Source organism: Stegostoma tigrinum, chromosome 21, assembly GCF_030684315.1.
Source record: "Stegostoma tigrinum isolate sSteTig4 chromosome 21, sSteTig4.hap1, whole genome shotgun sequence".
NCBI classification, from domain to species: domain Eukaryota; kingdom Metazoa; phylum Chordata; class Chondrichthyes; order Orectolobiformes; family Stegostomatidae; genus Stegostoma; species Stegostoma tigrinum.
This window is the reverse complement of record NC_081374.1, coordinates 2,954,277-2,973,915: the sequence shown is the minus strand read 5'-3', so window position 1 is coordinate 2,973,915 and position 19,639 is coordinate 2,954,277. Positions and strand designations below refer to the sequence as shown.

The 19,639-nt window shown below is 44.0% G+C and overlaps 1 protein-coding gene across 1 annotated transcript in view; it reads right to left on the bottom strand.

The window, feature by feature from the left end:
* Positions 1-19,639, bottom strand: part of LOC125462630 (ataxin-7-like protein 1) — a 42,661-nt gene that overhangs the window by 8,593 nt on the left and 14,429 nt on the right. The window contains 5 exon segments of the mRNA XM_048552848.2: positions 4,652-5,498; positions 6,156-6,277; positions 8,417-8,612; positions 13,792-14,018; positions 16,139-16,221. Coding sequence (XP_048408805.1) covers positions 4,652-5,498; positions 6,156-6,277; positions 8,417-8,612; positions 13,792-14,018; positions 16,139-16,221 — 1,475 coding nt within the window.

Sequence of the window (19,639 nt, the reverse complement as noted above, 5' to 3'; positions counted from 1 at the left end):
AGGGAACACAACAATTTGCACACAGTAAACCTCCACAAAACGCAACAAAATAGTGACCAAGTAACCTCTCCAAGTGATGCTGGTTGCGGTGTAAATATTGCGGCTGTACACTTTATCCTCTTCGGAACAGTTTAAAGTCTTCTTTGATAAACACAGCCTCCAACTGTAAAGCATTTCGTCAGCCCCTGCAGAGCGTCAGCCTCAGCTGTGTGTTTGGAGTCTCTGGGTTTGGGTTTAGCCCATGATCTTCAAAATCAGAGATAAACTGTTGCTTTTGGCTATCCTCTGAGTCACAGCTAATGTGAACAGAACATTTCAGATGTGGAGAAAGGAGATCACATTAATTGAGGGTCACCAATTCAATGGGAAGACAAAGGTAAGGGTTTGATTCCTTGTCCTACATTTATGGTCGGGATTGATTAGCCAAGTGTTTAATCTTCCATCTGAAAACACGGTGTTCTATCCTAGTGACTGGAAGCTGCTTGTTTGAAGTGAGAGTAATGATTGTTTAAAATGCCTAAACTCTGGCTAGCACTTTGCATGTATCGGAAACTTGGACACGCTGTTCAGTCACTGTGTCTCTCTTTCCTCCGAAACCTGCACCAACACGTACAGCAGAGACAATGCCTCCAAGTTACACACTTTTATTGGGTGGCCGTCCATCCTGGAGGGACCTCTACCCAATGACCTAAGCTGGTGGCCAGTTGAGTAACACCCCAATTTTATAAGGTTTATCCTCGTTCACAAATTCCATCCTGACCCTCACCCATTTGTCATTTCTTTCATCCAAACTCCTCTACTTTAGGCCACACTTATTTCTCCTACAATCTCTTCTGTTAGGCGGAAGTTACAGAAGCCTAAACACAAACAGATTCAGGAACAGCTTCTTCCCGGCTGTTATTAAACTGATGAATGGATTCTCTAGCCTCCAACAGTGCTGATCTTGCTAACAGTGATCTCACCTAGCAACATGCCCTGTGCAATGTAACCTGTTTGCATCTAAGTCTTTTTACAACCTCTGATCTGCACATCCTTGCTTACAATAATCCACTTGTACTGCTCATAAACAAAATTTTTCACTGTACTTCAGTACATGTGAGAATAAATCAATCAATCCACAATTTTATCTGTTCCACAATTGGTGATCATGTCTTCAGCTAACTAGGCTTCAAGATCTGGAATCCCCTCTCCAAATTGCCTGGCTTCTCCATCATCTTGTTCCTCCTAAAAAGATATTTCTTAAAATCTTCTTCTTTGACCAGGGCTGAGATGAGGAAGAATTTCTTCACACAGAGTGTGGTGAATCTTTGAAATTCTTTACACGGTTTATGAAAGCTCACTAAGCTCCTTCAAGACAGAAATTAATACATTTGTGGAGACTAATGGCAACAAGGAATATGGAAATAGCCAAGACTGTGCAGGTAGACTTGAGGTAGATGATTATACAGTACAGAACTTCAGACCATCGAGTCTGTACTACCAAAGCTACCCTTAACCAACACTAGTCCCATCGCCTTGAATGTTATGACATTTCAAGTGCTGATCCAAGTACTTTCTCAAGATTGTGAGGTTATCCACCTCAATTACTTGCTCAAGCAGATTCCCACAAAACTCTGGGGAAAAATGCCATGATCTAATTGAATGATAACCCAAGCTCAGTGTGGCAAATATATATATTTCTAATTTTTTGGTCATGTGCCTAATATTTACTTTCATGTCTTGGTGTTTAATTTTCTTCGATAATATATGAAACATCTTGGGGTGTCTTATTATTTTAAAGGTTCTACATAAAGATAAATTATGTCCTTCCAAGACAGGCGAGTTTAAAAGATGGGCAGCAATATGACAGCACCATTACCTGCATGTCACACACCATTCTGACTTGGAACTATATCACTCTTCCTTTATTGTTCCCTGGTCAAAATCTGGGAAGTCCCTCCCTAACAGGCCTGTGAGTGTACCTGCACATCACAACTTGCAACAGTTAAAGGAGGCAGCTCACCAGCACCTTCTCCAAGACAGTAAGGATGGGCAATAAACTGCTGGCCCAGCTAGTGATGTCTGCATCTCATCAATGGAAAAAACAAGTCAACATGGACCATGCCCACTGGAAATCTCTCTTACAGTAAGCAGGATCACATTACATTGCCTTTATAATCCGCTCCCATTATCCATTTCCACTGCTTTGTAATTAAATACAAAATACTTCTGTTAAACAGTAAATCTCAATGGCATGTTTGTGCAGGAGTTAGAAACATTTCCAGGCATAATGCGCACAAGATAACTGAGGTTTTCAAACAGGAAAATAATGTGTTTATTTTCCTTCACTATGTGTTGGTGAGGCATCAGATCTGCAAGTGTTACTCAGCCTGTCCTTCTTGTCAATTAGATCATGGATGAGTTTTCCTACTGTCAGTCACATATGCTTAATACTTTTGCCTATAAAACTCTGTGGTCTCAGTTTGCAATTATCACTTGATCCCTAACATCCACAGTACTTTCCAGAATCCTACTCATTTTTAGGTGAAGATGTACTTCTTGGCATCATCCCTGAATGACTTGGCTTGAATGTTATGGTTTTGGAAACCCCCATCCGACTCCTTATCATTGCAGCATAATTTCTACATCATTGTATTCCAGCCCCTTCAGAGAAAAGCCAACATTCCATTAGCCTTTGGAATTATTTCCCAATCTGTCCTCTATATTTTACTCCCTTCTATGCAAATATCTTTAAATCACTCCAATCCTTCACAGTTCCGAAGTTCTCACTATTTAGAAAACATTGATGCAGTTTTCTGCTTGAAAGAGCAAAGGATAAACTGTAAAACTACAGACTTGTCAGTCTAACCTTAGTGGTGGGAAACTATTGGAATCAATTCTGAGGGGCAGAAATAATATGCACTTGGAAGAACAGGGATTAAAGACAATCAGCATGGTTTTATTAGGGGGAGATCATGTTTGACCAACTTGACTGACTATTTTGAAGACATGACCAGATACGTAGATAAGGGGAATGCATTTGATGCAGTCTGTTTGAACTTCAGCAAGGCTTTTGGTAAGGTCCCATGGAGGAGATCGATTGTGAAGGTAAGAGTCTATGGGATCCAAGGAAATTTGGCCAATTGGACCCAGAATTGGCTGAGTGGTACGAAGTGAAGGATGATGGTTGAAAGGTATTTTTATGACTGGAAGTCTGAGTGCAATGGGGTTCTACAGGTATCAGTGTTGGGTCCCTTGCTGTTGTAGTATATATGTGTGTTAGACTTAAACGTAGTGGCTTGATCACTAAGTTTGCAGATGATACAAAAATTGGTGTTGGTGAATAATGAGGAGGATATAGATGGGTTTCTCAGTTGGGCCAATCAGCAGCAAATGGAATTCAATCTGGTTAAGTATGAGGTGCTGCACTCGGACAGTTCAACAGGCAAGGGAAGACATGAGGAACAACAGGACACTGGGAAACACCAAGGATCAGAGGGACCTTGGTGTGCATGTCCCACTGGTATCTTAAGGTAGGACAGGTGGATGAAGTAGTTAAGAAGGCACATGGGATATTTCCTTCATTAGCCAAGAAATCGAGTTTAAGATTAGGGAGGTTATGCTGGAACAGTATAAAATGTTGGTTAGGCATCAGTTGGGGTAGTGTGCATGGTTCTAGAATCCACACCACAGGAGGGATGTGACAACACTGGACAGGGTGCAGAGGAGATTTACCAGAATGTTACCTGGGCTGGAGAGTTTCCATTATGAAGGGGTTAGATAGATTGAGGCTGTTTTCCTGAGAGCAGTGCAGGCTGATGGGAAGTGTGATTGAGATGTATAAAATTTTGAGGGGTGTAGACAGGAAAAAACTTTTGCCCCTGGTGGAGTGATCACTGACCAGGGACGTAGATTTAATGTGAGGGGCAGGGGGTTTAGAGGGGATGTGAGGAAAAGTCTTTTCATACAGGAGGTAGGGGGGAATCTGGAACTCATTGCCTGGAAGGGTGGAAGAGGCAGAAACAGTTGTCACATTGAAGAAGTATTTAGATGTACACTTGTGATACAAAGGCAATCGAGGCTATGAGCCAAGTGCTGGGAAATGAGACTGGAATAGTTAAGGTGGTTGTCTTTGACTGGTGCAGAATCAATTGGCTGAAGGGCTTTTTTCTGTGCTGTAAATCTCTATGGCTCTATGATCTGAGACTATCACACCCTGCCTCTCTTTGCACCACTAACTGTCTAACTGACTGTGCAAACAGGCAGTTAATATCAGCCCAGTATTTACATTTGCAGTCATGAGGACAGTTCAGAATGAGGTAAAAACTTTCCACCTTCTCACAAAAGGGATGTGACAACAGCCAAAGACTTGCTCTGGTCAGAGACTGGCAGCAAAATAGATAACTTCAGAATAATCAATTGAACTTCAGCACGACTCCATCTAACGCGTGCACACACTGGCATACTCCATACTCACTGGGTGCAGAGGGGAAAAGCAACCCTGGACAATAAATAAGAGTGAGAATCTCAAATAGCACTATTCTTCCCTAGCCTAAGAAGATTCAAGCCAGGTGTCACAGCACCATAGGCCGTGAGCAGCCAGCTCCAAGAGGGCACGCGTTCCTTGAAGTTATTGGACAGGTTCCCTGCACGGACACTGTGTTTTCTGTACCTTGTGTGGGTGAGAGTTGCTGTGAGGTTGCATCGTTGTCAGGCTCTCCTCTCTCTTCCTCTGAGCACCGCCAACATCGGGCGCCTTGGCCATTTTTGTGGGTTTTGAGCAGGAGGCTGCATTCTTCCGTTTCCTGCCCTCAGTCTGTGCCGGGGAGGTGGGGGTCGGTAGTGGGGACGTTGGGTTGTGTCCTCCAAGCCGCCTTGCCTCACTTAGGTGGACCTCCTTTTTGGGATCAAAGTGTTCCATTGTCCTGCTGTTCCCTTTAAGGGAGTTCCCTGAAAGGCCCAGAATTGCGGTCGATCCTGAGCGCCCTGCTTTGGGCCCGTTGGCATTGAGTCCGTTGCTCACCCTGTGTGAAGAGGTATTCGAGTGAGGTGGGTGTGAGGCTGCCCCACCAGGGGGAGGAGCACTTATCCTATCCAGACTCAACACGCAGTTTCTTTTGAGGGGGTTATCCGAGGGAGGGGCTGGGTTGCAGGTAGCAGCCCCCGATTTCTTGCGTTTGCCCGGAGATGTCTCGCCAGTGGAACGGGGCTTCAGGTGAAAAGCAGGTGCCCGGCTGCTCTTGGCCCAGGTTGTTCTACGGGAAGAGGGAGAGGGGACGCGAGCTGAAGGGGTCAGTGGAAGGAGTGAGCGGCAGCAGGCAGATGGCGGCTCTGGAGGGGCTCGAGCTCCAGTGAGGCTGGCAGGCAAGGGCGCTGCTTTCAGTTCCATGCCCATGGAAGAAGCTGAGGCGGGCAAAGATCCCGAAACAGATGAAATAGATGGGACAGAAAATGCCGAGGGGGCCGGAGGTGGGGCAGCAAGTGGTGTTCTCTGTGGATCCATGGCTGGAGGAATCTTTCTGCAATGAAACCAAAAGAACAAAGGAGTAAGATATCATCAAGATATCTCTATCACTCACACACCCAGACTGACCATCTCAGTACACTGTCAGAGGGAACCGCACACAGTCGGAGGGGCAGGACAGAGGGAAGTCTACACAGTCAGAGGGGAAATACAGAGGGAACCACACACAGTCAGAGGGGCAATAGAGAAGGAATAGCGTATGAGGGGAGTACAGAGGGAATCCTTCACAGTCAGAGATAATGCCACATGGTTGCACTGAGGAAATATCAACCAGTTGAAGGGAAAGTACTGAGTGAGCAATGCACTGTGGGGGTTCAGTACAGAGGTAGCTTTGTATTTCAGGTAGACCAGAGGGAATACAATACCTTAGCAGAGAAGGACTGACGGGAGAGCTTTACCAGAGGAGCTCTGCACTATTGAAGGTGCTGTCTTTCAGGTTAACCTAAATCATTTTTGTAAGATAATGTCTATATTTGACGCCCAATTGCAAGAGGGGCAACAATTTAAAAATATTTCAGAATCCGTAAAGCAGTTTAAGACTACGAATGGTTGGAAAAAACACAACATAAATCTTCCTCTGCAGGTGACAAAACCCCTGCCCATGTCCCAATGCAAGAGAATATCTAGTCAATAAAAAGGTTAATGTTCTGACCTCCACATCTGAGAATTGAGGTGTTTTTCCACCATGGAATTCAGGGCCACACGGAAACGGTCAAAGCGCCTGTTGAAGACGTAACAACCTCGACTGATCATCCGGCTTCCGAAAGTGCAAAACTGGAATGGAGTAAGGAAGCAATCAGATACAGACTGCGACCAACCCTGCACACCCCGAATAAGAGGAACGAAGGGATCAACGGGATGGGGGAAGCTCATCGTCGAAAACGCAAACTACCGGAGCAGCTGCAGATCTGAAATAAAAACTGAAACTGCCGGAAATACTCAGCACTGTCAATGAGACGAGCAGAGTTAATGTTTCAGCTCAATGAACTTTCATCTTTCTCAGTCCGTAGATATCATCTTACCTAATAGACAATAGGTGCGGGTGTAGGCCATTCGGCCCTTCGAGCCAGCACCACCATTCATTATGATCATGGCTGAGCATCCACAATAGTGTCCTGTTCCTGCCTTATCCCCAAATAGACAATAGGCAATTTCAAGCCTTTTTTTTAATTTTAAAATTATTCAGGTCCAGCTCCCAAATCATAGTTAAACTATGTACAAGTTATGAAAGATACTGATTTATTGAAAATAGGACAGTTCACTGCCAATGTTAGGCAGCACCTCTTTGTATATGGGAATGTGGAACTCTCTCCTCTGAAGAGCTGTGGTGTTTGAAGGAGCTCACTTGATTTTGCAATGCAAATTTATGGCAGCAAGACAGGTAAGGTAGAGTTAAAATAGAACATTTTACAGAATGTAGAATAGAGTCTCACTGAATGGAGGAACTGCCATTGGGTACAGAATAGAATATCTTCTATGCCTTAATACTGAGGACAGTAATGATGTGTCTTGTGTCTGCCACGACTGACAGGGGAGCCTGTCGCTCTCCTCTGGCTGTGCACAGGAGAATTCAAGCTCATGTGGAGTGAGGGAGAAAGATACAATTTGTATTAAAGCCACCAGGAGAGAAAAGCATTGCACCATGGCAGGAACTGATATTCAAATGAGATGTTAAGCTGAGACTCCACCCACTCTCGTGAATAGTAAGATCCCATGACAATATTCAAAGAGAACAGCAGAGCTATCTGCCGTGTCTTGGTCAATATCCTTCAGACAACGTCACTGAAACATCAGTAAAACAGATCATCTGCTCATTAAATCACTGACATTGTGGCAAATTGCAAAAATGCTGCTTTGTTTCAGTGTCAACATTACAAATGTCTTACCTTGGCCACATACTCTGGGATGCCATTAGGTGGAAAAGGTGCTACATAAATGGAAGTACTTTCCTAGGTAATTGAGCAGATATAGTTTCCACAGGCAGGAGGGCAGGCAGAAATAGCTTTTAGAAAAATGTCACAAAGTTCTGGGCGCCCAGTTGAAGAAGAGATATTATTAAGCTTGAGGCGGTTCAGAATAGATTTACCAGGATGTTGCCAGGTATGGAAGATTTGAGTTATAAAGAAAGGCTGGGACATTTTTTTGCTAGAACCGAGGAGGTTGAGAGGTGAACTTATAAAATCATGAGGGGTATAGATAGGGTTAATGATGGGTCTCACTTCCCTCTGATGGGGGATTTTAAAACTAGGGGACATATTTTTAAGGTAAGAAGAGAGAGAGATAAAAAGAAGTGAGGGACAAATTGTATACACTGAGAATGGTTCACGTATGGAATGAACTTCCTGGGGAAGTGGTGGTTGTGGGCATGAATAAAACATTTAAAAGACATTTGGAAAACTTTGGAGGCATATGGGCTGGGAATAGGCTGGTATGACTAGTTTAGTTTGGGATTATGTTTGGCTGGTTGGACCAAAGGGTCTGTTTCTGTGCTGTACGGTCCTGTAAAGGAAGGACAAAAATGCAGAGAATATTTATCTGCAAACTGCAATCTGGAATGCATAGCTGAAAGGGGGGGTAGAAACAGATTAAATTGCCATGATCAAGAAGGAGTTAGATAAAAACGTGAAGGAGAATTTGCAGAGCTATAGAGAAAGAGCAGGAGAACGTGATTAATTGAGCAGCTGTTTCAAAAAGCAGTCAGCATCGGTATGATGGCATGAATGGCCTCCTTCTGTGCTGTATCATTCCATTTAAGTAATTAAAAAACATTTCATGGCGAGGACTGAATAAGGCAACCTGGCTGTAGATAATCCCAAACTCAGTTGTTCTCTGGTGAGGAGAATTTAAAACATAAACATTCCCAGAAAGACAAACGAACAGCAGAGAGAGCAGCTAAGCTGAAATGGTACATACTGCCAGAGGCTTTGGATGAAAGCGTGAATAGTGACAATCCAGCTTCTCAGACTCTTCTGTCATTTCTCCATCACTCTCCTCACTCGATAGCCGGCTGTTTATCTCAAACCTGAACAAAGGGTAGGGGAGCTCAGGATGTGGTACAGGGTCAGAATGGGGCCTCTCATCTTCAGTCAGCTCACTTTGTAAAGAACCTCTGTGGAAAGGAAACAAAGAATATGAACAGCACAGGGAGAGCTCAGCTTGGTGCAGCAGCTCACAAACCCTGAACCCTCTACCGGTGGATGTAGAGAGGTATAATTTCTATTTGTAGCTAAGACAACTAAGGGTCAACATTAATATCTGTGGTCAAGGAAAAGGAGAATATTGAAGAGTATGAGATCCAATTAAGCATTCTTTATTCAAATGCACCATGTATAAAAATCAAACCAAATGAATTAGAAATGTTGCTCATGGGAGAGAGGGTTGCTGATTAGGCTAACATTTATTGCCTCTCTCTAATTGCCGTTGAGAAGGTGGTAGTGATTGTAACAAGGCCAGCCAGAAAGGCCTCACAGAATATGAATTCCCTGATTAGGGCCACTAACCAATCAGGGAGTCCTGGCTGACAGGAGTGTCAGAGGTTCTGAGATAACACTGTGTAGGGCTGGATGAACACAGCAGGCCAAGCACCATCAGAGGAGCAGGAAAGCTGACGTTTCGGGCCTAGACCCTTCTTCAGAAACGTCAGCCCGAAATGTCTGCCTTCCTGCTCCTCTGATGCTGCTTGGTCGGCTGTGTTCAACCAGCTCTACACCTTGTTATCTCAGATTCTCCAGCACCTGCAGTTCCTGCTATCTCTGTGTCAGAGATTCTGATCACTCTGAGAGCTGGTTCTGAGGGAGCTAGATCAGTGCCAAGGACTCTCCACGTGTAAATAAAGGGTCACTTGGTGATGGGATACCAGCCTCTGTGGGACTTATTTCAGTGAGCAGCCCTTTTGAACAGCTGCAGTCCATGTGCTGTACGTAGACCCACAATGTTGTCAGGGAGGGAATTCCAGGCTTTTAACCTAGCTACACTGAAGGAATGGTGTAACATTTCTAAGTCATGATGGTGTGTGTCTTGGACTAGAATTTGACAGCTGCTGAATGGTATGGCATGGTAATTATCACACAGTCATGCCTTCAAGGTGGATTAGTAAAATTCCAGATTTGATTAACAGCCTAAAGTTCAACAGCATTAACAAATAGTGATCATAACATGATCAAATTAACAGTGTTTGAAAGGATGAAATGCGAAAAAGCTTCTAAATATTTGACTTAAGATAGACTGATTTCAATGAAGTGAGACAGATACAGTCGACAGTAAACTGGGCAAATCTGTTAATGTGCAAAGCAACAAACGATAAATAGGTGGTGTTCAACAATAAATTAATGCTGTACAGAGTCAATTTATACTTTTAAAGGGCAAATTTCTTCTGGTGAAAGTACATTTGTGGACAATTAAAGGCTTCAGAAACACATTAGCAGAAAAGAAAAACCCTACAAACATACAAAAAGGTGCAGATCCTGGGAAACATGAGAAGTATGCAAAAGCGCAGAGGATGGCAAAACAGACAGTAAGAGCTATAAAAAAGAAACCTGAAGAGAAGCAAAAATGATATCACAATCAATATAAGTTTCAATTCATGAAGATAATGGTGGAAAGCAAGGAACTGGCCAAAATGCTGAATAATTACATTGCTTCAGTATTCGCAGCAGAGAAAGAGATCAACATGTCAGAAATCTCAAAGATATTGTAATTGAATCGGAGTAGAGAATCAACAACTTTAACCGAAGGAAGTTAACAGCAATGAAAAAAATTAATGTCACTAAACGATGAGAAGAGAACAGGACCTGATATTTTCACATCAAATCTTGAAACTTGCAGTCTAACTATAATCTTTCAAATTTCTCTTGATTTGAAAACCATTCCTTCAGATTGGAAAATTGCCCACATCACTTTGCTATTAAATACCGAGCCAGCAAGAAACCAGGGAATTATCAACCACGTAGCCTAGAATCTTTAGTAAGGAAACAACAGAGTTTATAATTAACAACAGGAATGCTCAACACCTCAAAAATGTTCAGTTCAGTTATCAGTGAGAGCCAGTAAAGATTTGTAAAGAGTTGGTCATGCCTGGAAAATCAGGTTACATATTTTGAGGAAGTGACTTAAATCATGAACTGGAGAATGTCTACAAATGTTATTTACATCAACGTACAGAAGATTCCTCACCAAGCACTGTTAGTTACAATTGAGACTTCGAAGAAATTGAAGACAAATCTCAGAACTAGTTGGGGAACTGGCTGAGCCTGAGGAGATAAAGAATAGGAGTAACGACCAGGAGCTCAAGTTGGCAGAATGGGACATGCACCGTCCCAGAGAGATGTCCTGTTCCACTTAGATATTCAGTGCATTCATTCATGGCTTAAACAACAGGATAAAAAGCCATATATCCAAGTTTACTGATGAGCCAAAGACAGGAAAGTATTGTAAACAGTAAAGGTGAGAAATTAGAACTACAAAGAGATATTGGAGGATCAGGAGAATGGGCAGCAGTGTGGCAACATGGCATGCATGAGGTCATTCAATGTGAATCAAAATAAAAGATCAGATTATTTTTAATTGGTGAAAAGCTAGAAACCACAGAGGCCCATAGAAACTCCAGGTACACAAATTATTAAAATGTTATGAGCAGATACTGACAAAAATCAAAAGAAAAATCAAGAGAATGCTGGCCTTTGTATCTGATGGATTAGAATACAAGAGATGAGAAGTATTCTTTTAGCTGTGAGAAGCATTGGTAAGAACTCACCTGGAATTACGGTGAACAGTTCTGATCAACACACCCTAAATAGATATAAGGGAGTCAAAAATTATTGGGAGTAGATGAAAATATGGAGTTGAGCGCACAATCGGATCAGCCGTTATCAAACTGAATGATGCAGAAGGCCAAGAGGGGCCGAATGGCCTACTTGTTTCCTATTTCACACATTGGCATCGGGCAAAGTGCAATGTTGATGTACCAAAGTTATATCTGTGCTTAAACGAGTTAAACTGCAATGACAAACTAGGATTATCTTACCGAGAAGAGTGGATGGTTACAAAAGTGATTTGGTCAAGGTTTTCAAGATAGTGGGCAGGATTTTGTGAGGAGTGACAATCTCGTATCAGATGCCCCTCTGGCCCTTCTTTAACAATAGAGGGTGCTCCATATTTCTGACAGGAAGTCTGATCTGGGATCCCTCAGAAATACACAGCTGTACTTTTGTTCTGATAATGCAGAATTGTCAGGGGAAAGAAAACCACACTCACTTTTCCTTGCAGTCAGCTGTCATAATCTGAAATTTACAGGTTCACTTTGACAGCTACTGTGCAAGTCCATGAGGTATGTGTACAGTTGGGTGCTGCAAGGGTAGACAGGGTGGCAGCTTGGCAGAGTACCAGGTTACCAGGATGGGGTGTGGGATGGGGATAGGGTGACAAGTGGGTGGGATGCCAAAGTGCAAAGTGGCAAATGATGCGGTTTAGGCTAGGTTAGGGTGGGTGGAGAAAATGGAGTTTGGCAGAAGGCAGGGACGGTGGGAGTCAGGTCTGGGGGGGACTTGGGTATGGCAGGGGCTAGAGGGTATTGGATTGGGTCGAGCAAGTGTTAGGTATTCGCATGGTGTTGTATCTGGCCACATTTGTTTGTGCAGTGAAATTATTAAGTATTTGTACAACACAAAGGGTGGTAGAAGTTCGGAACTGTCTTCCACAAAAAGCAGTTGATGCCAGGTCAGTTGTTAATATCAACACCGAAACGGCTTGTAAGAGAATTTACATATCACAAAAGTCAATATCACTCAAAAACCTCCCTTCCCCAGCGTCCTGTGTTATCAACTGCATCTCTACTGATGTTCATCTAGCTGTCTCTCACTACCATTTGGTAACTACTCCCCACAGCGTACTGAGTAACTGATTGTATCTCTACTGACATTAATCCAATTGCTTCCCAATCCAGTTATCAACAGTTACAAGTAACACAATATAGATAATAATAAACCATTTTTATGATTTTGCATCCAATAATAGTTACTGAACAGAACACAGTTTTATAGTAAATTATGGTTTCACTATTACAAACTGAAAGTGTCTTTGCAAGACACACTTTTGCAGGATACTTCCTTGCAGTACATTATTTGTACAACTTAATAGAGAGTTATCCCAAATCAGGACCCAATGGAAGGTTTTTAGTGGCAATTTGCACAAGATGTAATCAGCAGGCAAGGTGTAAGTGCACCATCTGGTGGCACCAGCTGGAACTGTACACTGGAACAATATTTCAGCCCAATGCCTACGGACTGCTACATGGGACCCATTTACTTGCTTATAAAACAAAATGATTTTTAATCTTGGCTGAAGTGCTCTTGAAAAAATAATGTGATGCTGAGAGTTTGGAATGAAAAAAAGATAGCTAAATAAATCGGCTGAAATCAGGATGCTCTCAGGCTCTCAATTCCCGCTTCCTAAGATGGAAAGGTTGATTCCCACCTGAATTAGCTGGAGTATGTGGGAGGAGGCTCATGTGGAGCATAAGCCCCAGCAGGAGCCAGTTGGGCCAAATGGCCTGTTCTGTGAATTCTGTGCAACGTGAAATGAGCTGCAACATGCAAGTTTCAGATATATCGATTCTGAAAAAAAAAATTTCAAAGTTCAAAGTCAGCTTCAGTTAATGCTCTACCCCCCTGGTCACCTGAAAAGTCTAAGAATTATGCATCATCTGTGGCAATACTCTCTCACCTCCAAAACACAGAGTTATTCCATGGTCCTGACACTTCCAATGCAGCATTGTAGAATTCCTCATGCAGCCTTACGAGAGCAAGCAACACAGCTCAAAGCAGAGAAACGTGGAATTTAACCAGCCTGTATAGTATAGTAACCACTGGTGTTTCGAGTAACATCAAAAGGGAGCAAGCAATTTAACCCCTCAAGTCTGTTACATAGACTGAGGAGGAGACCACTTTGAGCTTCCTCAGGCAATCTGTTAGATCATGGCTGATCTGCACTCAACTCCTTCTCCCACTTTACTCCAGACACTTGATAGCCCCCACCCAATAAAGTATGTTAATCCTGGATTTACAAATCCAATTGAGCCCAGCACCCACTGCTTTTTTCTGGAGGTGGAGACTGGTCCAGTTTTCTACTAATCTAGATGAGGAAAAAGCAGCTTCTTCTGAAAGCCCGAGCTCTAAATTTGAAAGATTGTGATTTATCTTGGTCTAGATTCCCTGAGCAGAGGGAATGACATCTCAGAACTACCCTCCGGTCAAGACCCTGAAATCCGAGAATCCTGGAAACTTGGACTGTACCTTGAACCAGAGCAACCGGAAATCTTTGGCCGGTTTGGAGTGATCCCCAACATCGCCGAACCCAGAGTGGCCTCCTGCCCTGGAGAGACTGGCATTGTCTCCTTAACCTGTAGCTTTCTCTCTTTACCAGTCTCCTTGTTCTTCAAACTTGCCCGATGTTCTGCCAGCAACTCATCAAAGGCAAGTCGGCGTCCCGGCACACTCCTCCTCTGTGTCAACGAGTGCGTCTAATATAGAAACATACAGGGCAAGTTTAACACCAGGTGATGCCGAGCAAAGAGTATGTCAATTTACATTTCTGCAGCATCACAGAACATCTTTCACAGGAGTATAAATCAGAAAGAATTTGATTTAAAGCCACATGAAAAGATATTAGGATAAGTGATTGGTCAAAGGAAGGATTTAACGAATACCATACTGGAGGACAAGAGAGGTAAATAGGTGTAGGGAGAGAATTCCAGAGCTTAGAGTTCATGCAGCTGAAAGCACAGCTGCCAATAGTAGACCAATTCAAATTGGGGATGCACAAGAGGCCAGAACTGGAGAAGCATAAATATTTCAAAAGGTTATGGGCCTCAAGGAGATTAAAGAGGTAGAGAACAGTAAGGACATGGAGGAATTCACAAACCAGACAGAATTGTAGACTCGAGTAGACCATAAACATCAATGGATTAGTTGGACTCAATGGTCTGTATATCCCAGGCCATATATCATTTGTACGTCAGAACTGAAGCATTTAGCAACCCAGTAGCACCCGAGTCAGTGGCCACAAGTCCAAGTCTCACTCTGCATACATTAGCACTGTCGGAGGGCCAGCGCAGAGGGAGTGATGGAATTTGATAAAGACAAGCAGGAAGTTGACTTGCAACAAAAACAGGAATTGCTGGAAATGCTTGGCAGGTCTGGCAGCATCTGTGAAGAGAAAGCAGAGTTTACATTTTAGGTATGGTGACCCTTCCTGAGAACTGACAGTCAGTGCCGAGGAATGATCACCGGACATGAAACATTAACTCTGATTTCTCTTCATGGATGCTGTCAGGCCTGTCAGCACTTCCAGTAATTCCTGTTTTTGTTTCTCATTTATAGCATCCACAGGTCTTTTTGTTTTTATTTAGGATGTTCACCTGTTTCCCTAAATTCACCATTCTTCCAAATACCATCACTAAAAACAGAATTACGGCTCAGTCACATTAATGCCTGTGAAAAACTGTTCATACAAATAGATCTTGCATTACAACAACTGCACTCTATACAATTTTGAATCGTCTGAGAGGTGTAAGCAATTGGTGCAAGGGCTTATTAACAAGCTGGTATGCATGGCTGACTTTGTAACTGTAAATTATCCGTCTGTATCAGTGATAATGAACTCCTGTGTCAATGCATTACCATTTTATAAACTGGTGTACAATTTTTTTAAAAATTCAGCAACTGTTCTGTCCAAGGCAGGCTCACAGCTCAAACATACAGGGAGGCACTGACATACCCATCACAATTGGATCCCTTCTGGAATGAAGCTTTTGTTACCTCTTGCTATAAAATATATATCCACCGTGACAGGATGACAAACCAAGTCGAAGAACAAGAAAAGTCTAATATTTCTATCAAGTCTGTCCGACACCACAATGGGTAGAACATCTAGAATAAACGCTTCTTCCCTACCTCTTTCCATCACATCCTAAGAAATAGGAACAGGAGTAGGCCATTTGGTCCCTCCAGCCTGTTCTGCCATTCAACAGGATCAGGACTGATCTGACACTCCACATCTCCACTTTCCTGCCCTTCCCCCAACCCTTGATTCCCCAAACGATCACAAACTATCTTAGCCTTAAATATACACAAGGACTCTGCTGCCACAGCTTGCTGTGAGTTCCAAAAGACTCAAAGCCCTCTGAAAAGAAATTGCACTTCATCTCAGTCTTAAGTTGGCACTCCTTTATTCTAAGGATCCTTTCGTCTTAGACAGTGCCATGAGGGGGAACATCCGCTCAGCATTTATCCTGTCAAACCCCTTTTAATCTCTCGGGGGAAGCAAAAATCCTTGCGAAAACTCATTCTTATCCCAAAGAATGCTAAAGCCAAACCAGGAGATCACTTGTATTAGTATTATATAGCAAAGAACAAAGTAAGGTTTCCTTTTCTCAAAATTATAACTGACTCCTAAAATCGACACTGCAGCTGAGCCTTCAATTTATCGGGCCTTACAGCCAGTGAGGAACCTAGGTGCCTGTATGCTTTAAATCCAGAAACTGAGCTACATGGAAACACTGCCTGCGGGAAAATACAAAAAAAATGCAAACTCAAGGTAATATCTGGGACAAGGCGGGAGAGAAAGAGAGAGTGATATTACCTTACAAGTTAATGAACGTGTGCAGTGTTTCTTGGTGTTTGGGTCCATGACGCTGCAGTGCTTATTGAGGTCACTTTCTTTCTCTGCTGGGAGATTATACGGAGGTTAGGTGCTACGACAGATGTTTCCTGTTAAAGAACCTGAGACACCTCAGAACTTCCCCTCCCACCACACAAACATGCAAACATTACAGTTAGCAATCAGGGGTCTCATACAGTTTCCAAGAAACTTTCCTGAAATCATAAAAAAATCTAATAATGAGACAGAACAAAGGTTTTTAAGCAGTGAAAGGGACTGGGGGTGTTTAATAGTGGAGGAATCCTCAAAGCACTGACTGCTGTGCTACTGAACCGTTCAATAACAGCTGCATTTACATACTGCCTCCAAGAAAAATGGTTATTAAACATAAATTGGACATTTACCCCATAAACAGATGCTGGGAAACATGACCAAGGGCTTGGTCAAAGGTAGATTTTAGGGGTGCCTTACAAGAGGAAAAAGATGGAGAGATTCAGTGAGGATGTTAGGTGACAGATATTGATGCTGTTGGATAGTCCCAAACAGAGCCACATGTCTCTGCCTCCCACTACTGCCTTCATTCATTTATCACATTGAAAGGTGGCTCTGCACGAAAGTAGACATCAGCTGAACTGTGACAATCCCTGGGCAAACAACTGTCTCACAGACATTAACTCTTCATTGGAGGGGGGAAGACACCACACTCCACTGCCTTCCAGTACTCCCAAGACAGTTGGTTTTCTGAAAGCGATTTGTTCAGAGACAATGCCGCATTATGTTCAACCACTGTGGGCACACAAGATAGGGTGCTGAGTGACAATCAGGAGATTGAGATTCCTTCTGCTCCCGAGATGAGTTCAGGTGATCGAGCAGCCTCTGCATCATCTCATGACTGTTTTTTAACTTGGAGCCAAAGTCTGCAGAAGCTGGTTGCAGGAACATCGCTACCTGGTCTCCAGTCTTCACAGAGCCATGCTCACACTCACTGAGCCATCAATAAGTGATTGTTGATACAAGAAACAGTAAACGCTCAAAAACCTGGCTAAATCCTTTAGGAAAACAGACTATATCCTTCAGGAAAAGAAACAATAATCAAGATTCCTTCCCAAAATCCACAAACCTGACTGTCCTGGTCAACCCATTGTCTCCGTCTGCTCCTGGCCCGCCGAACTTATCTCCACCTACTTAGTCTCCATTTTCTCCCCCTTGGTCCAAGAACTCCCTACCGACATCCGTGGCACCACCCATGCCCTCCACCTCCTGCAAAACCTCCAATTCCCTGGCCCCCAACACCTCATTTTCACCATGGACATCCTATACACCTGTATTCCTCATGCAGATGGCCTAAAGGTCCTCCGCTTCTTCCTGTCCTGCAGGCCCGACCAGTCCCCCTCCAATGATACCTTCATCCACCGAGCCGAACTCATCCTCACCCTCAACAACTTCTCTTTCGCCTCTTCCCACTTCCTACAGACAAAGTGGGTGGCTGTGGGTACCTGCAAGGGCCCAAGCTATGCCTGCCTCTTCGTAGGTTACATGGAACAATCCCTCTTTCGTACCTACACTGGCCCTAAACCCCACCTCTTCCTCCGTTACATTGATGACTGTATCGGCGCCGCCTCGTGCTCGCACGAGGAGCTCGAACAGTTCATCCACTTCACCAACACCTTCCATCCCAACCTTAAGTTCACCTGGACAATCTCTAATACCCCTCTCTCCTTTCTGGACCTCTCTGACTCCATATCCGGCAACCACCTAGAAACTGTTGTCCATTTCAGGCCCGACAATAGATAATAGGTGCTGGAGTAGGCCATTCGGCCCTTCGAGCCAGCACCACCATTCATTATGATCATGGCTGATCATCCACAATCAGTATCCTGTTCCTGCCTTATCCCCATAACCCTTGATTCCACTATCTTTAAGAGCTCTATCCATCTCTTCCAAGAAAAGTATCCAGAGAGTTGTCCTGGATACTAACTCCCACAGCTACCTAGAATACACGTCCTCCCACCCACCTTCCTGAAAAAATGCCATCCCCTACTTCCAAATCCTTTGCTTCAGCCACATCTGCTCCCAGGATGAGGCATTCCACTCTCGTACATCTCAGGTGTCCTCGTTTTAAAAGGACCGCAACATCCCCCCGCGCCCCCCCGGGGTTGAGAACACCCTCGACCGTCTCTCACGCATTTCCCGCAACTCATCCCTCACACCCCCTGCCCACAATAAAAATTAAAACAAAATCCCCCTCGTCCACACGTACCACCTTACCAACCTCCGCATCACCCTCCTACACTTCTGCCATCTGCAATCTGACCCCACCACCATAGACATTTTTCCCTCCCCACCCTTATCAGCCTTCCGGAGGGACCACTCTCTCCATGACTCCCTCGTCCACTTCACACTTCCCTCCAGCCCCACCACACCCGGCACCTTTCCCTGCAACCACAGGAAGTGCTACACCTGCCCCTACACCTCCCCCCTCATCCCCATCCCAGGCCCAAAGATGACTTTCCACATCAAGCAGACGTTCACCTGCACACCTGCTAATGTGGTATACTGCATCCGCTGTTCCTGTTGTGGCCTCCTCTACATCGGGGAAACCAAGTGGAGGCTTGGGGACCGCTTTGCAGAACACCTACGCTCGGTTTGCGCTAAACAATTGCACCTCCCAAACCATTTCAATTCCCCCTCCCATTCCGCAGACGACATGTCCATCCTGGGCCTTTTGCAGTGCCACAACGATGCTCCCCGAAGGTTGCAGAAACAGCAACTCATATTCCGCTTGAGAACCCTGCAGCCCAATAGCGTCAATGTGGACTTCACAAGCTTCAAAATCTCCCCTCCCCCTACCACATCTCAGAACCAGCCCAGCTCTTCCCCACCTCCCTAATCTGTCCTTCCTCCCATCTCAAGCCCCACCCCCATCTCCTACCTACTAACCTCATCCCACCTCCCTTGACCTATCTCCTCCCTACCTCCGCACCTACACTTGCCTTTACTGGCTCCATCCCCACCTCTTTGACCGGTCTATCTCCTCTCCACCTATCTTCTCCTCTATCCATCTTTTATCCTCCTCTCCCTATTTATTTCAAAACCCCCTTCCCCTCCCCCATTTCTGAAGAAGGGTCTAGGCCTGAAACGTCAGCTTTCCTGCTCGGCCTGTTGTGTCCATCCAGTCCTACACCTTGTTATCTAAGAATCTCACGTGTTTTTTTTTAAGATTTGTTTTAGACCTCTCGCACATACTTGGAACACTTTTTCGGTTTGTGCAATGGACATGTTTGAAGTAAGATTGAGAATGGAAAATCTAAACTCTGCAGTGAGTTCAAAGGTCAAAGTTCACTGGTTACCCACAGATGTCAGCTACCACATGCCCTTGTTTGTCCAAGTTTTGTCCACATCCCATTTTAAGTCTTACTATTGCATTTGTGAAAGAAATGTTTTCCCTTAATTACAGCGCGGGGTTAGATACAGAATAAAGCT